At 34.0% G+C, this 14,011-nt stretch overlaps 1 protein-coding gene across 4 annotated transcripts in view; it reads left to right on the top strand.

Moving 5' to 3' along the window:
- LOC127841741 (uncharacterized protein TM_0508-like) overlaps positions 1-10,557 on the top strand; it is a 78,120-nt gene extending 67,563 nt beyond the window's left edge. For 3 of the 4 annotated variants that reach the window (XM_052370790.1, XM_052370795.1, XM_052370794.1), the window contains 5 exons: positions 6,918-6,975; positions 7,807-7,875; positions 8,942-9,244; positions 9,500-9,538; positions 9,844-10,557. In XM_052370790.1, coding sequence (XP_052226750.1) covers positions 6,918-6,975; positions 7,807-7,875; positions 8,942-9,244; positions 9,500-9,538; positions 9,844-9,884 — 510 coding nt within the window. In that variant the 3' untranslated portion in view covers positions 9,885-10,557. The remainder of the gene's footprint in view (positions 1-6,917; positions 6,976-7,806; positions 7,876-8,941; positions 9,245-9,499; positions 9,539-9,843) is intronic. The other variant, XM_052370791.1, reaches the window with a different exon arrangement.
- The last annotated feature ends 3,454 nt before the right edge of the window (positions 10,558-14,011 follow it).

The following is a 14,011-nucleotide window of genomic DNA, read 5'->3' as shown; positions in this document are numbered from 1 at the left end:
CTATTTTCATCTCGCATTGTGTTGCTTTTATACAAATATTACATACCAAGACATGTATGTGCTTAATGTTTCATGTCGATTATTTAATTGCCGTTCAATGACAGTTGTAATTCTCCTATCTTTTCGTTTACCACTAAGACAACATGTATTAATCTTTGATAATTTACACACATTATTGCACTGTGTTCGTTATCGTTACTATTGAATACTTCAGAAAGCAACTCTTGTCATCATTTAAATTTCATTTATTTAAGGCAAGTTCCCAAATGCCTTCTCAACACTCGAAGATACACATAGCAATATAAAGCAAACACTTAACATGATAACAATTCCGGTTGCAACTGTGGAACAGGAAATGTTTGGCAAATCCTCAACCAATATTTAAAACAAAAGAAAAATATTGGACCAATCTATTCCAATCGTTCAAAACTAACAACATAACCGCTCGGCCAGTCTGCAGGACCAATTCAGCTTTATTTTCCGTTTCATTAAATTTGTTTTCTTGCCAGAAGTAATTTAATGAAAACAATAACTTTAAATAACCTAAAACGCAATCGCAATGCCCATCACATAACGAAACATATTTGTTAACACGTTTACATTATTTCTGTTTAATTGATGCGAGACCTTTCAAACTGTCATGTAAACTAAAATCGGGTATCAGATGGTTTTATTCTTTGAAATATTGAACAATTAAATGTACTATCGCCTCGGGTAAATTTCGTGTTCAGTTATCTCCCGTTATAATGACTTCCTACTTTTAGAAAATGCACTTTCGGTTTAACCTATAGCAAGGTCTACATTTTTTTGTTACATGTATCGTTTGATAACAATTATAAAGGATCTTTTTTACGGTATGTAACTTATTTCAAGTTTCTATTTTGAATTTATTTTATTCATGTACTTGCACGTTATCAGAATATTTAAGTCACTATCACGCTCACCAATACATACGGCTACTGAATTATGCTATATAAAAACATTCGACAACAAGTAGTACCATACGATGGTTAATTACAATAGGAAGACCCTAAAAACAAGTAACATTGATGTAAAAACGTTATATTACAAGCATTCGGCAAGTTTTAAATATCTAAATATCGTTCCACGATGTAATCTACTTTCGCTTTCGAGTCAGGATCGGATTCATTCGGGTTGCGTTCATTTGCATAATTTATACAAGCCATTTTCGCATTCGCCAAGTTCCAGTTACCCAGAATTCATTTTGATTTCACAGAATGATTATTCATGAGAGCTACGTCATGCTTCCGACGCTTACCGTATCCAATCTCGTGTTCGCCCGTAAATGTTCGGATATTTCACGGGAGATATAAATGGAATTATTTGTGGCCACAAAAAAATAAAAACGAGCATTTTGTATCTCGTTAAATCAATTCTACCAGACAACATCTAACGTTGAAATTTTGCATTTTGCTAAAAGGAACATTGATTTTTTTATGGGTTAGCTTTATTTAACGAAATATTCGATATTTTTTAGCGTGATTGTTACTTTAATAAATACAATGGGGTCGTCAGTTTTAAATCACTAACGAAATAATAAATGGTTGTTAACAGCGACCGATTTTATATTGAATATAGGGTATAAGACAGCTAATTTCAAGCTTGATCATGCGCTTACCTTTAATGAAAGTCAAATATAAATGAGTGTTTAAGATTTCAACGATCATCAAACTATAAGTGGGAATTAAAGTTTTCAACGATCGTACAGTTTCTCAAATTACAATGTTCGCCAATAGCGAATCACGTGACAGCAGGTGAGATCTACTTCATAACAGAACAAACTATGACTGTCAAAATAGTTCATTTTACATCAATACGATATTTTAAACAAAATAACAAGGGAGAAAAATCCATATTTGACCGTTTGTGCGAAAACCCGGTGACGTGCACGTGTATTTGTTGTATCTCGGATTTACCTGTGCAAAGATGCTGGGACATAGAGGATTTTGAAACAGAAAATACCACGAAAGCGTATTATAAAAAGTGCTGTTTCGATTTAGCCTGTGTGATCCACATTGGTTAATCCGAGATAACAATTTATGCAAATGCACTTTACCCGGTTTTCTCACCGAGTTGCTCATGTAGCTGTCCCGTACCGGATTTACATGGATCGCACTGTCTGGTACAAATGGTAGTAAAATAAAGGTAAATAAACAAATACCATATAATTATATAATCCGAGAATCTACTTCCCATTTTGATTGTTTTATTCCATTAAAGTTTACTGAAAACATATTTTATCTTTGACTGATGTGTACTTTTCACTTGACACAATTGTCGCCTTATCTCTCGGCAAATATTTATATGGTTCGAGTGAAAATACTGTAACAACATCACAGAACAATATAACAAAAATAAACTATGTCTACGTTCTGGTGGTCAAGTCGCACATGCTTTACAATAATCAGCATTGTTAAGCAATTATTACAGTAATAACATTTATAAAAAATAAACATTGTAATACGATAAATACAACACATAACGTACGTTGCATTTAATTAGAAAAGAGATTACAACAATACAAATGTTATCAAATTGATGTATCACTTACCTGTAATAACAACGCAGAACAACATACCAGCGATATAGGCCTAATATGTTAATGTTCTGGCGGTCAAGTGGCAAATGCACGGTTACTTGCGCTTGTCACATGATCAGCGCCGCGAAATAGTCATGCGTGTAATAGGTTGAAGTGATTAAAGCTGGTGAGTTTTGTAGTCTGAACTGTAGTAAAAGTTTGGAAAGAATTAATGTTAATAGTAAACTAGAAGGATATTGATTTCGTATGTTGAGATTTTGTAGAGACAAAAGGATTTGTTAATTTATTCTATGACACAAATGTTAGCAATAACAATGACCTAATTAAATAGCTGTATGATAGTTCCATACAGTTTGTGACATGTATATTTCGGAACTGAAATTTTCAGCAGTGTGTCTGTTTCGCGTTTTTTAATTTACAGTTAAAATGCTAATTGTTTTCCGATTTTTTAATTAAAAAAACACTTAAATCATAACCCCGATCACTTTGCTTAGGAAATGTGTTAAGATAATAATTGTGTTTTTATCACAGATCAATTCATGCGGATGCAGAATTTTGCCGTCTTTAAAAAAAATGTCAACGAGCGTTTCAATGAATAAGCTTTTTGTATTTTTTTCTACCATTTACTTCCGTTTTATTGAGAACAAGGGATGTGTTTGGCAGAAACACAATTCCCCTTTCTGCGCCGCTTTGAAGCCATATATTTGACCTTTGACCTTGAAGGATGACCTTGACCTTTCAGCACTCAAAATGTGCAGCTCCATGAGATACACATGCATGTCAAATATTGCTATCTTTAATATTGCAAAAGTTATGACCAATGTTTAAGTATCGGGCGGACGGACAGACTGACGGACAGACTGACAGACAGACGGACGGACTGACGGACATTTAAAAAACTATATGCAATCCTTCGGGGGCATAAAAAACATCAAACGGTATTGTTTATAACTGAACAATTTAGTTTAGTAATAATGTTGTTTGAAAGTGTTGAATTAAATGCAATTTTAGGAACGTTGATTTTTCGGAAGTGACGACCACACTGTACAAAACGTCGACATTTAATGTAATATTTACATCACAGGGGGTGGAAATGGTGAAGGGATATTAAAAAAGGTTGTCTTTTGACCTAAAATATCAAACATTAAAACTATTTTTTTTTCTTCTCACTTTCTTGAATCATATTCTTATTTTATAAGAGAGCTCTTTAGATACGATGTATACATGTATCACTTTGAAGCATTGAATGGCGAATTTTCATCACACCACAATCGATAAACACGTACCTTAAAGGTTTGGGGTTCAAGTTGATATTTAGGTTAAAGTTTAAATGTCAGCTTTAAGTTTACATATACTGTTTATCATCTACAGATCTTCAACATGAAATAGGTCTTTGTTGTCCTCATATCAGGCGACTGTGAGAAAATGTAAATTGTTATATTTAAAAAAGAACATATTATAATATTAAAGCGAACGTACAGTTGAATGCGCAGTTATGGAGGGAACTAATTGTATGGGACTGGTTCTTTATTGTAAGGGCTAAGTCATTGCAGATCTCTGGTCCGATCATACAGGAAAAGGCACTGAGCTTTGATAAGTTACTTAGTAACTTTAACGCGTCTAATGGATGATGTGTCAATTTCCCCTCTAAAGCGGAATCCTTTCTAAACCGGAATTTCCTCTCTGTCCCGGGGATGTCCGGCTAAGAGGGGTTCCACTGTTTATGCTGTTACATAAAATGTGTTAGTATTTCTTCAATACATATTTACACTTACACTTGTATTTGTCATCATATCTATGCGTTTCTACAATTATGTGGGTAGTACTCCAATCATTAATTCAGAATGAGACGTATTTTTATAATCAAAGATAAGAGATACCAATAACGACTGCGGTTAGACCATCTAGATCTAGAGTGTATTTTGCATATTACTTATCAAATTTTCAAAATTTCAGATTAATCTTCAGTTAAGGAAATGGAGACAAGGGCAGTGGAATGTGGACTCTGCTTTGTTGATAAGGTTGTAGGGATTTGCGAAAACTGTGAGTGCAAACTGTGCGATACCTGTTTTAGGAATCATACCAGACCAAAAATGTTCAGTACCCATATAATATTTCCCAATGAAGAATTAAATAAACAAAATAAAATGTCAAAGTTTGGAACTGCAATATCAACTGATACAGGAGTAAAGTCGCAGGTCGATACTGATGTTCACAAGCAGAAGTGTAAAGACCACTCTGATGAAAACCAGTCGTTTTATTGCGAGACACACGATGTCTGTATTTGTGGGCGTTGTGTACTTTCAAATCATACAGCTTGTTTGGAATCGGTGGTTGATTTGAACAATATCCAACACGACGCAGAGAACATGCATATAAGTGTGTCTACATTGCAGTCTAAATTGCAAGAGTTGGACGAAGAAATAGATCGCATTATGGTCAAAATAGATGAAAATCGATGAGTGAATGATAAATGTAGATCAAGCTCTGCAAAAGAGATACATGAATTTCACGAGGCGTTAGTCGATCAACTTAAAATATGGATGACAAAAGCAGAAAAAGAATGTGATGACTTACACAAACAAAATACAGACCTATTGGATGAAACGGAACTTAAATGTAAGGACCATAAACAAGTTCTGCTGCAGCAAATGGAACTTTTAGATGAGCTGGAAAATAAAAAGCATTTTCAGCATTTATTTTTAGCAATTAAGAGAAATGGAAAGAATATCGATTTATTAAAAGATAAAAATACAATTTGTAGACATGAAAGCAATATTAAAGAATATGAGTTTGTTCGTAACCTAACCTTGGTGGACAAATTCAGTGAAAATCAGCAGATGGGAACATTTACGATTGCTTGCGATGGAAGCGATGAAGTAATGAACATGTTGACGAGGTAGGTTGATTGAGGCGAACTGTTTAATTTGTTCTTATATCACATTATTAAATTGTATGCATATATCTTACACATATATTATACAATTAACAATTATTACTGAATTAATACAGATAGATAAACACTTGTACAAATACCAGTACGTATACCAATAACTCTATAGTACTGGCGTGCTTACGTTGATCAAGCTATTGCATGTGATAATTTAATAAATCATTTATTAAATGGCTTACATGGGTTACGCATTTGATGGTTACATCGTCGCTTCTTTTAAGCTCACCTGTGCTAATGCACTGGTGGAGGGGAGGGGGCTTGTTGGACCGCCTATTGTTCATCATGTTTCGTCCTTGAGTAAACGTTTCTTTTAAGCGACATGTTCTGTAAATTTGTATATATTCAAATCAAACCTCGAATTATTGGTGTTTGAGTGACCCTCTTTCAATGCTGTTCAAATCGTTCTGATCTTCTGCATATATTGGTAACACGATAAGAAAGCAACATAATACTCTGAAACCGCATGGTGACTTTAAAACTTGCTACATATTACTACATGTGACGTAGAGGGTGGGTATTTACAACTACTGTGACAAGTTCTTCTTCAGTTAGTGCTACAATTGATAACTCGGCAACTGTCTATTTATCTCCCGCTTTATCACAGTCAAAACCAAAGAGTGCATTATGAACGAAATAAGCGTTATATTACCAAATGGACAGAGAGATCGATTATTTGACTGTTCGATTTCTTGCGTAATAACACTGGGGTTTATTTTGACCATGCATTGTTAAGCATGTAATAACATTAATATAATTGGAGTCACGCCGTAAGTCAGTTTGTCGGCTGCTTTGTTTGTTGGCCAGTTGGTTTGGTCTGTATGTGAAAAATGTACAAATTTTGTTGAGCGAACTGATTCCACATTTCTCAAGCGAATACATTTTGAACTTTATATAATTATATTGTGAATTCATTCCCGTGAAGAGCTGCGCGAGACACGATTTGTATGTGCATTTATCCATGCATTTTTTAGTTATGTGACCCTGAACTAAGGTATGGGCAATGTAGAAAAACATTTAAAACAAACTCACCCTGAAAAGTATCCGTGAAATTTCAAAACATCCGGTCCTTAGCGCCACCTCGGAAGTAGCATCGGCTCATTCATTAATGCATCTCAAAACAGAGGTGGCGCCCATGATTAACGGCAGTGTACTATTTCAATTAACACGATGCTTTTTGTATGTTCGGTCACGTTTGGGACAAAGCTCTAGTTTTAAAGGGACACATGACATTGAAGTCAACAATAAATTATCGCCCTACCATATTAAGATATAACAATATATCACACTGAAAAAGTATGTCCTCCAATAATAAAAAAATATATGTATATTGAGTCAAACATGGATATTTTTGTTAATTGTCTGCATTTTGAGAGATGATAAAACATCATACTATATCGAATACAGGTGCGTGAAGTTGACACTGACATCGACAATCAACATTCGACATTCGAATATCGAGCTGGTGCGTAAGCATAATTATTTGGCCTGTCTTGAAAAAGCCAAATAAGTTTTTCTTTTCCAAGATATGCCGAGCAGTTTTATTTTAATCAATTTCCTGTACTTTTCCCGAATTGTTGCATATTTGTGTTTACCTTCCTGGCCTGTGTTCAAAAAGCCTTGCTAGTTTACCTTTTCTTCTTCAAGAAATCCAGAGCAGTTTTGTTTTTTGAACTTCCTGTTTATTTCCATAAATGAGCCATATTTGTGTTTACCTGGCTTCTAAATCACATTTATTGTCAATATTAAATTTTGCAAGATTCCTATGTTAAATTATTATTAGTTGTTAAATACCTTTATGTTTTTTTAATCTGCACTCAAAAATTGAAAAACTGACTAGTAGGCTGTCATGATTTAAAAAAAGTAATTTAGCTGCAACTGTTTTTCTCATAAAAATGTAACTTAATCCTAGATGCTAATCCTAAGGGTAATTTGGTATTATTTTATTTTTATTCGAGCCTTAAGGTGGGCTGATGTAAAATTAAAGCTGTCTCAAAATTGTTGTCGATTTCATGTTATCAATCTCAAAAGGAAATTTTCCCTTTTGTTATAAAAGTATTTTTTTGCAATAAGTATTAGAAAATGACAGAAATGGTAGAGAAAAAGATAAGCAAGCTTCTTAGAATAGTATTTGATCATCTTTGTCTCTGTTTTTAAGGTCAAAAATCAGTTATGAAATGTCAGAAAATGTACATTTTATTTGAATTAAATTAAAATCAAATTTGAATACAATACGTTTTTGTTTAATAATTGATATTGTTTATGTCTTCAATGACTTTTAGATTATGTGTTTCAGATGTAAAGGCAACTGGAAGAGAACATCCGGCCAATCGGCCTCAATCTTCAGCACCGCCACCATTTAGCGGTAAATAAAAGTTATGAATCTTTTAAGCTGTACTTGACATAAAAGAAAAAGTGTGACTATAACATACTGCATACTACCTCTATGTAAAATCAGCAATTTTAATGAAAATATGCAATAAATTTCATTTAACAGTAATTATTTCAATATGAAATCATTAAAGTTATGAATTGTATTGCATTTACTAAATAAAGAACCATCCCAATAAAATTGAAGGAATCACTTGTTGGTAAATAAAGTAACATTAATCTTGGTTTCCCAAAATTTTCATTGTTGTAACCATTTGATAACTCAGAATATAATTATTAAGTAAGTAGTGCATTTCTGTACTTTGTTAGACTATTAAGTTTACCAAACATATTTATCAAATATGCCATACCTTTTCTGAAATGGTCGGAAAAAATGTGACATCTATTTATAGCATACATGGTGACAAATTCTAAATAGATCTTTATCCCTTATATTATCAACAACACTTCGCAAGCTAGTGTATTATAAAGTCGGCAATAAATGGATAAGTAATTAGCAAAAGGGGGTTGAATTGCAACTTAGATAATTTATTATAAAACAGCCATGAGTAAAGAATGTTGAGAAAAATTGTCTTATTTCGGATTTTTTGCGAAAATGATCCCTTGATTGAGACGTATGGCGTTTGTGATGCATACCCCGGTGTACTCAAACAATTAAAACAATTTATTTATTTAAACTTACAAGAAAACTGGTACATTTTTTATTTTATATTTATTAGCTCACCTGAGCAGACGTGTGCAGAGTCAGATATTTGGTCAGTTTATGTGCAACATTAATTTTAATGCTTGCCAACGTTAAATTTGTTGCCACTATAGAGGCCACATGATTTTTTCAATGTTGTTGAAACCTTGTCAGAATGTCTTCGATCTGAAATCAAACATAGAAGAAGATTAAGCAGTTCATGAATTTAACAAATGTAAATGCGTGCTTTGGAATATTAAATGTTTTTTGTGCGTTGTACGCACCGATGCGTATTATATGAGGACAAATTACCGGTAATTAAAACACTGTAAGGCTTTTATGTTAAATTGATTAACAGGTAGCAGTTGGCGTGATCGAGCAAGCGTAAGAGGGGAGAGGGATCTCGGAAGGGGTGGCGGCTGGAGAAGGGGTGGGGACGACCGTTGGCCTAGAGACGACCGCGGACCTAGGAACGATCGTGGCCGTAATGACGACCGCGGTCCCAGAGATGATCGTGGTCCAAGGGTTGACCGAGGTCCTCGGGATGATCGTGGCCCCAGGGACCAGCGTGGCTTTAGGAATGATTGGCGGGGACCCCCGACCCGGAACGACAGAAAAGGACCTCCACCATCAAGGGATGACAGGGATTCGTGGCGCAGAGGTACAATATTGGCACTGGTTTATAATTGACCATTTTATGGTAATAATTAACAATATATAGTAACAGCAAGGATTAATCTATGTCCACTGCATGTGTCCTGAACAATGGAAATGAGAAAGTATGCATTGTACCGAAATATGAGCGTCTTAGAGGAGAAATTCAAAATCTAGTGATGTTGGTGCGTATTCCGTGATTTGTTGAATTACAAATAAGCATAACTAGATTTGTAATCCGAAACCCACTATATTATTTCAGATGGTCCTCCTAGAGATAAACCAGCCTCCTTCTCTCAAGGTGTGCTTATTTTATTTTCAGAGTGTAAAATATTATACATGGATGAAAAAATTATACTGCATATAATTATCTGTTATCACAGAAGGGCATTTTTGCCACCGTATTACATATCGAGCAGAACGTTTTGTGTTACATTTGGATTTATTTAGTTTTTTGAATCCTCTGAGAATCAACACATTTTTGGTCGTTTGCTTAGCATCCAAAATGCATACATATTGGACTTAAGATTGAATGATCAGCCTTTGTCGGGTGTACAAGGAGTTTTTTTTATAAATATAAATCTGTAATTGTGCGTTTCATTCCAGATCATAAGGAGGAGGATGGCTGGACAACTGCCAAAAGTTAAATGTTGAAAAACCAAAAATCAAGGAACAGTACAGTTTTATTGAAGAATGGAAATTTTCAAAATTGTAAATAATTATAGCTAGTAATGTAAATTATTTTTTGTTCTGTTGTGTATACTGGGTTCATATGTTTCATAAACAACAACAAAATATGTATCATGCTCTTACTGTTTAATTTCTTGATGAAGTTGACACAGTTTTGCAATAGACAAAATTGTGGTATAAATGATGTACATTTTCATTGCTTGTAAACTAAAGTAATAGTTCTCATAATTTAAAATAAAACAAAAAAAACAATATATTACATGTCAGGTTTTGAAAACATAATTTCCGAAATAATACCATATTTAATTTCATGAGATTAATATATTAATGACAAAGCCTCTTTCCCATTATCAGCTCGTACATGTATTGAGTGTGTGTGTGTGCTTTTCAAACCTACTGTCACGCAAGATTAATTGTAATTATGATTGACTGACATTTGATAAGTTGAAGCACTGAAAATATGTATTTGATTTGTAGTCAAAATCGTGTATTGCTAATGTTAACTATCTTATTTTCTTTTGCATGATACCTAATTAACTAAAATACAGCTGACTTTTCATCTACTCAGTATGTTAATCACGTGTTTATAGTGCTACAGAGACCAAGGACGAATAAATTTATGTGGAAAACTATAGTGTTAAATTGTTTTTTATCCCCACATATCGCCGCTATGTCGGCAGCGGGCCGATTATAGACGTCGGACCCAGCTCTGCAGTGTGTTATTGTCTAAATACCTCTTCTTAGAAGTCTGTATAGTTACAGTATCATACTGTTTTCTCCAATTCTCCACGTATATGTCATTCTCAGTTGCCGTACAAGTGTATACATTACAAAAAACATTATAAGGAATTGCAAGTATGAAACACAATTAAAGCATTTGTGCTTTGGCAGAAATTGTTACCTAACATCATACACTTTACAACGTCAAAAGCCGACATAAAAGGTACAGTGGTTGAAGAAAACAGAAAAGTTCTAAAATACTGTATCTTTTTACAATTATTAGTTTATATTTATTAAAATATCACGACTGGTATATTACATTACTTGAAAACAGTTCATATTTTCAGTCAATTCGGTAATAAAATTTCGCGATAGTAAACCGAAAGTACATCGCGAAAATAGGTTACATAACGATATACACACTATAAATAACGCAAGTAGATTGATAATTTCATATTAATATATATAATATATACAATTCACTACGCATGCACAATTTGCATTCCTGGGTTTACCACATGACGATGATGATCAATCTACTGGCGTTTACTGGTACGTCTGGTAGGTACCCGGTACCGGTTGCCAGTAAAGTTCATTACCGAATATACTGAAAATATGAATACTTAACAACTTGTTTTAAAGTAATGTAATATACCAGTCGTGATATTTTAATCAATATATTAAACTAATAAAAAAATACGGTATTTTAGAACTTTTCTTTTTTCGTCATTCGTGAATGACGGTACCTTTAAAACAAAATGCAGTAAACCAAGGGTATTGATACAAATTCTGCTTACCGGATATAAACAGTTGAACAATTTAGAAGTCGAACTTGCGTACACGATGTTAAAATAAGGCCAGTATACGAATTTGCGGTTCTTTCGTTTAAAATATGATCGTGCATTTTGTAGTGTATACTTATTACCAGTAAATGTTTATGCCCCAAAAACATAGGTTCTATGGGCATATTCAAATCGCACCGTCCGTTAGTTAGTCCGTCTTTCCGTCCGGATTAGTTTCCGCTAAATAAGTCAAGCGATTATCATCAGATCTTTACCAAGCTTCATCAAATTGTGTAAGGCAATAACATCTAAGCCAAGTTCGATATTCGGCCAAATTGACCCAGACACTCCTGGGTAACGGCCCTTGAAACATCGTAAAATTGTTTTTTTCTCGTTTCCGCTCAATAACTCGAGCAATTGTCATCAGATCTTCACCAAACTCCATGAACATGTGTAAGGCTATAACATCTAGGTCAAGTTTGATAATCGGCCAAATTGACACAGACACTCCTGAGGCTCTTGAATCATTGAAAAAATGGAGTTTTTCTCGTTTCCGCTCAATAACGCGAGCATTTGTCATAGGATCTTAACCACACTTCATGAAAATGTGTAAGACAATAACATCTTGGTCAAGTTCGATAATCGGCCCAATTGACCGAGACTCTCCAGAGTTAGGGCATTGAATCATCGAAAAATTGCGTTTTTTCTCGTTTCCGCTCAATAACTCGAGCAAATGTCATAGGATCTTCGCAACACTTCATGAACATGTGTAAGGTCATAAGATGTAGGTCAAGCTTGATACTCGGCCAATTTGACACAGACACTTCTGAGTTACGGCCCTTGAATCATCAAAAAAAATTGCGTTTTTTTTCTCGTTTCCGCTCAATAACTCGAGCAAATGTCATAGGATCTTTGCCACACTTCGTCAAAATGTGTAAGATCATAAGATCTAGGTCAAGTTCGATAATCAGCCAAATTGAACAAGAAACTCCTGAGGTACGGCCCTTGAATCATCGAAACATTGAGTTTTTTCTCGTTTCCGCTCAATTACTCAAGCAATTGTCATCAGATCTTCACCAAACTTTACTGGTTTCGAAATCTGCGTTTTGGTTTCGAAAAAGCGTTTTTCGGGGGCATATGCCTTTTGATGAAGACAGCTCTTGTTTTTAAGTACTTAGAAAAGTTTAATCACATGAATTCATTGTTTTTCGAGATTCACTAAAACCAATGTGGATTGAATAATACATATGATGCTCTTGCAAAATTTATATATATTTATGGCTATGTTCATCTTCAATTTTGTTGATTTTATACAAATATTAAAAACCAAGAAATGTATATGCGTTATGTTACATGACAATTATTTTAATTTCAGATCAATACAACTCATACACAAGGATGCAATAACGTGTTATTTTCATCTCGCATTATGTTGCTTTTATACAAATATTTAATACCAAGAAATAATGTTTGATGTCGATTTTTTAAATTTCAGATCAATTAAAAGTTGATATACTCTTCACTTCTCGTTTACCACTAAGACCACATACATGAATCTTTGATAATAACTGTAATTGACACACAGTATTGCACTGTGTTTGTTATTGTTATTATTGAATACGTCAGAACGCAACTCTTGTCACCATCTGAATTTCCTGTTTTTAAGGAAAGTTTCCCAAATGCATTATCAAAATTGTACAGCACACATAATGTAAATCAAACAGTAAACATGATTACAATTGCAGTTGCCACTTTCGAGCAAGAAATGCTTGGCAAATCCGCAAACAATATTTAAAACGAAATGAAAAAAATAAACCAATCTGTTCCAATTGTTAAAAACCAACAGCATAACCGCTTGGCCATTCTGCAAGAACAATTTAACTGTATTTTGCGTTTTATTAAATTTGTTTACCTGCCACCAGTAATTAAATGAAAACAAACAATTAAAATAGCCTAAATTATGACTTCATCCGTTAACTGTACACAGTATAGAATTACAGTTTTTTCAGCGTTTTTCTACTTTGTCCTAGTATTTTGTAAAGTCTCCTACTTTTTCCTAGTTTCTACAAAAAGCTCCTAGTTCTCATAGTTTTTATTCAGTTACGAGTTATAAATTATTTTATGGGCAAAATACATTTTTGTTTTTATTTATTTAATGTCACCTGGATATGTATACATGTTTTCATAGTGTTTTAAATATATTTGGCTTTGCTGTAGGTATGCATTAATGGTTTATCTTCCTAGATATATTGGCTTGAGTAGAAAAGATAGACACTAATCCCAATCCCCCGTCTGGGAACTGCTTTGCTGTGTATTGCCTTGTTAGGTGTGAAAGCATATCATGTTCAAATTCTGGCCTGTTTCAGTTACTGGGCCATGCAGATGGATTAAAACATAAGCAGTTGGTGAAAGTATGCAAAGATAAAGGCCAGACACATCTATTAAAATCACCTGTACCAGGAGGCAGTCAACAAGGAGGTGGTTATACTGAAAATAAGGGGGCAGACTGTCTTTCCAAAGCCTTTATTAGTAAGCGATCGAATAGCTAAAAAAATCATGGGCGATGCAAGTGGAATCATGTG

The sequence above is a fragment of the Dreissena polymorpha genome, chromosome 8, assembly GCF_020536995.1.
Source record: "Dreissena polymorpha isolate Duluth1 chromosome 8, UMN_Dpol_1.0, whole genome shotgun sequence".
NCBI lineage: Eukaryota > Metazoa > Mollusca > Bivalvia > Myida > Dreissenidae > Dreissena > Dreissena polymorpha.
This window is presented reverse-complemented; position numbering and strand designations above follow the sequence as displayed.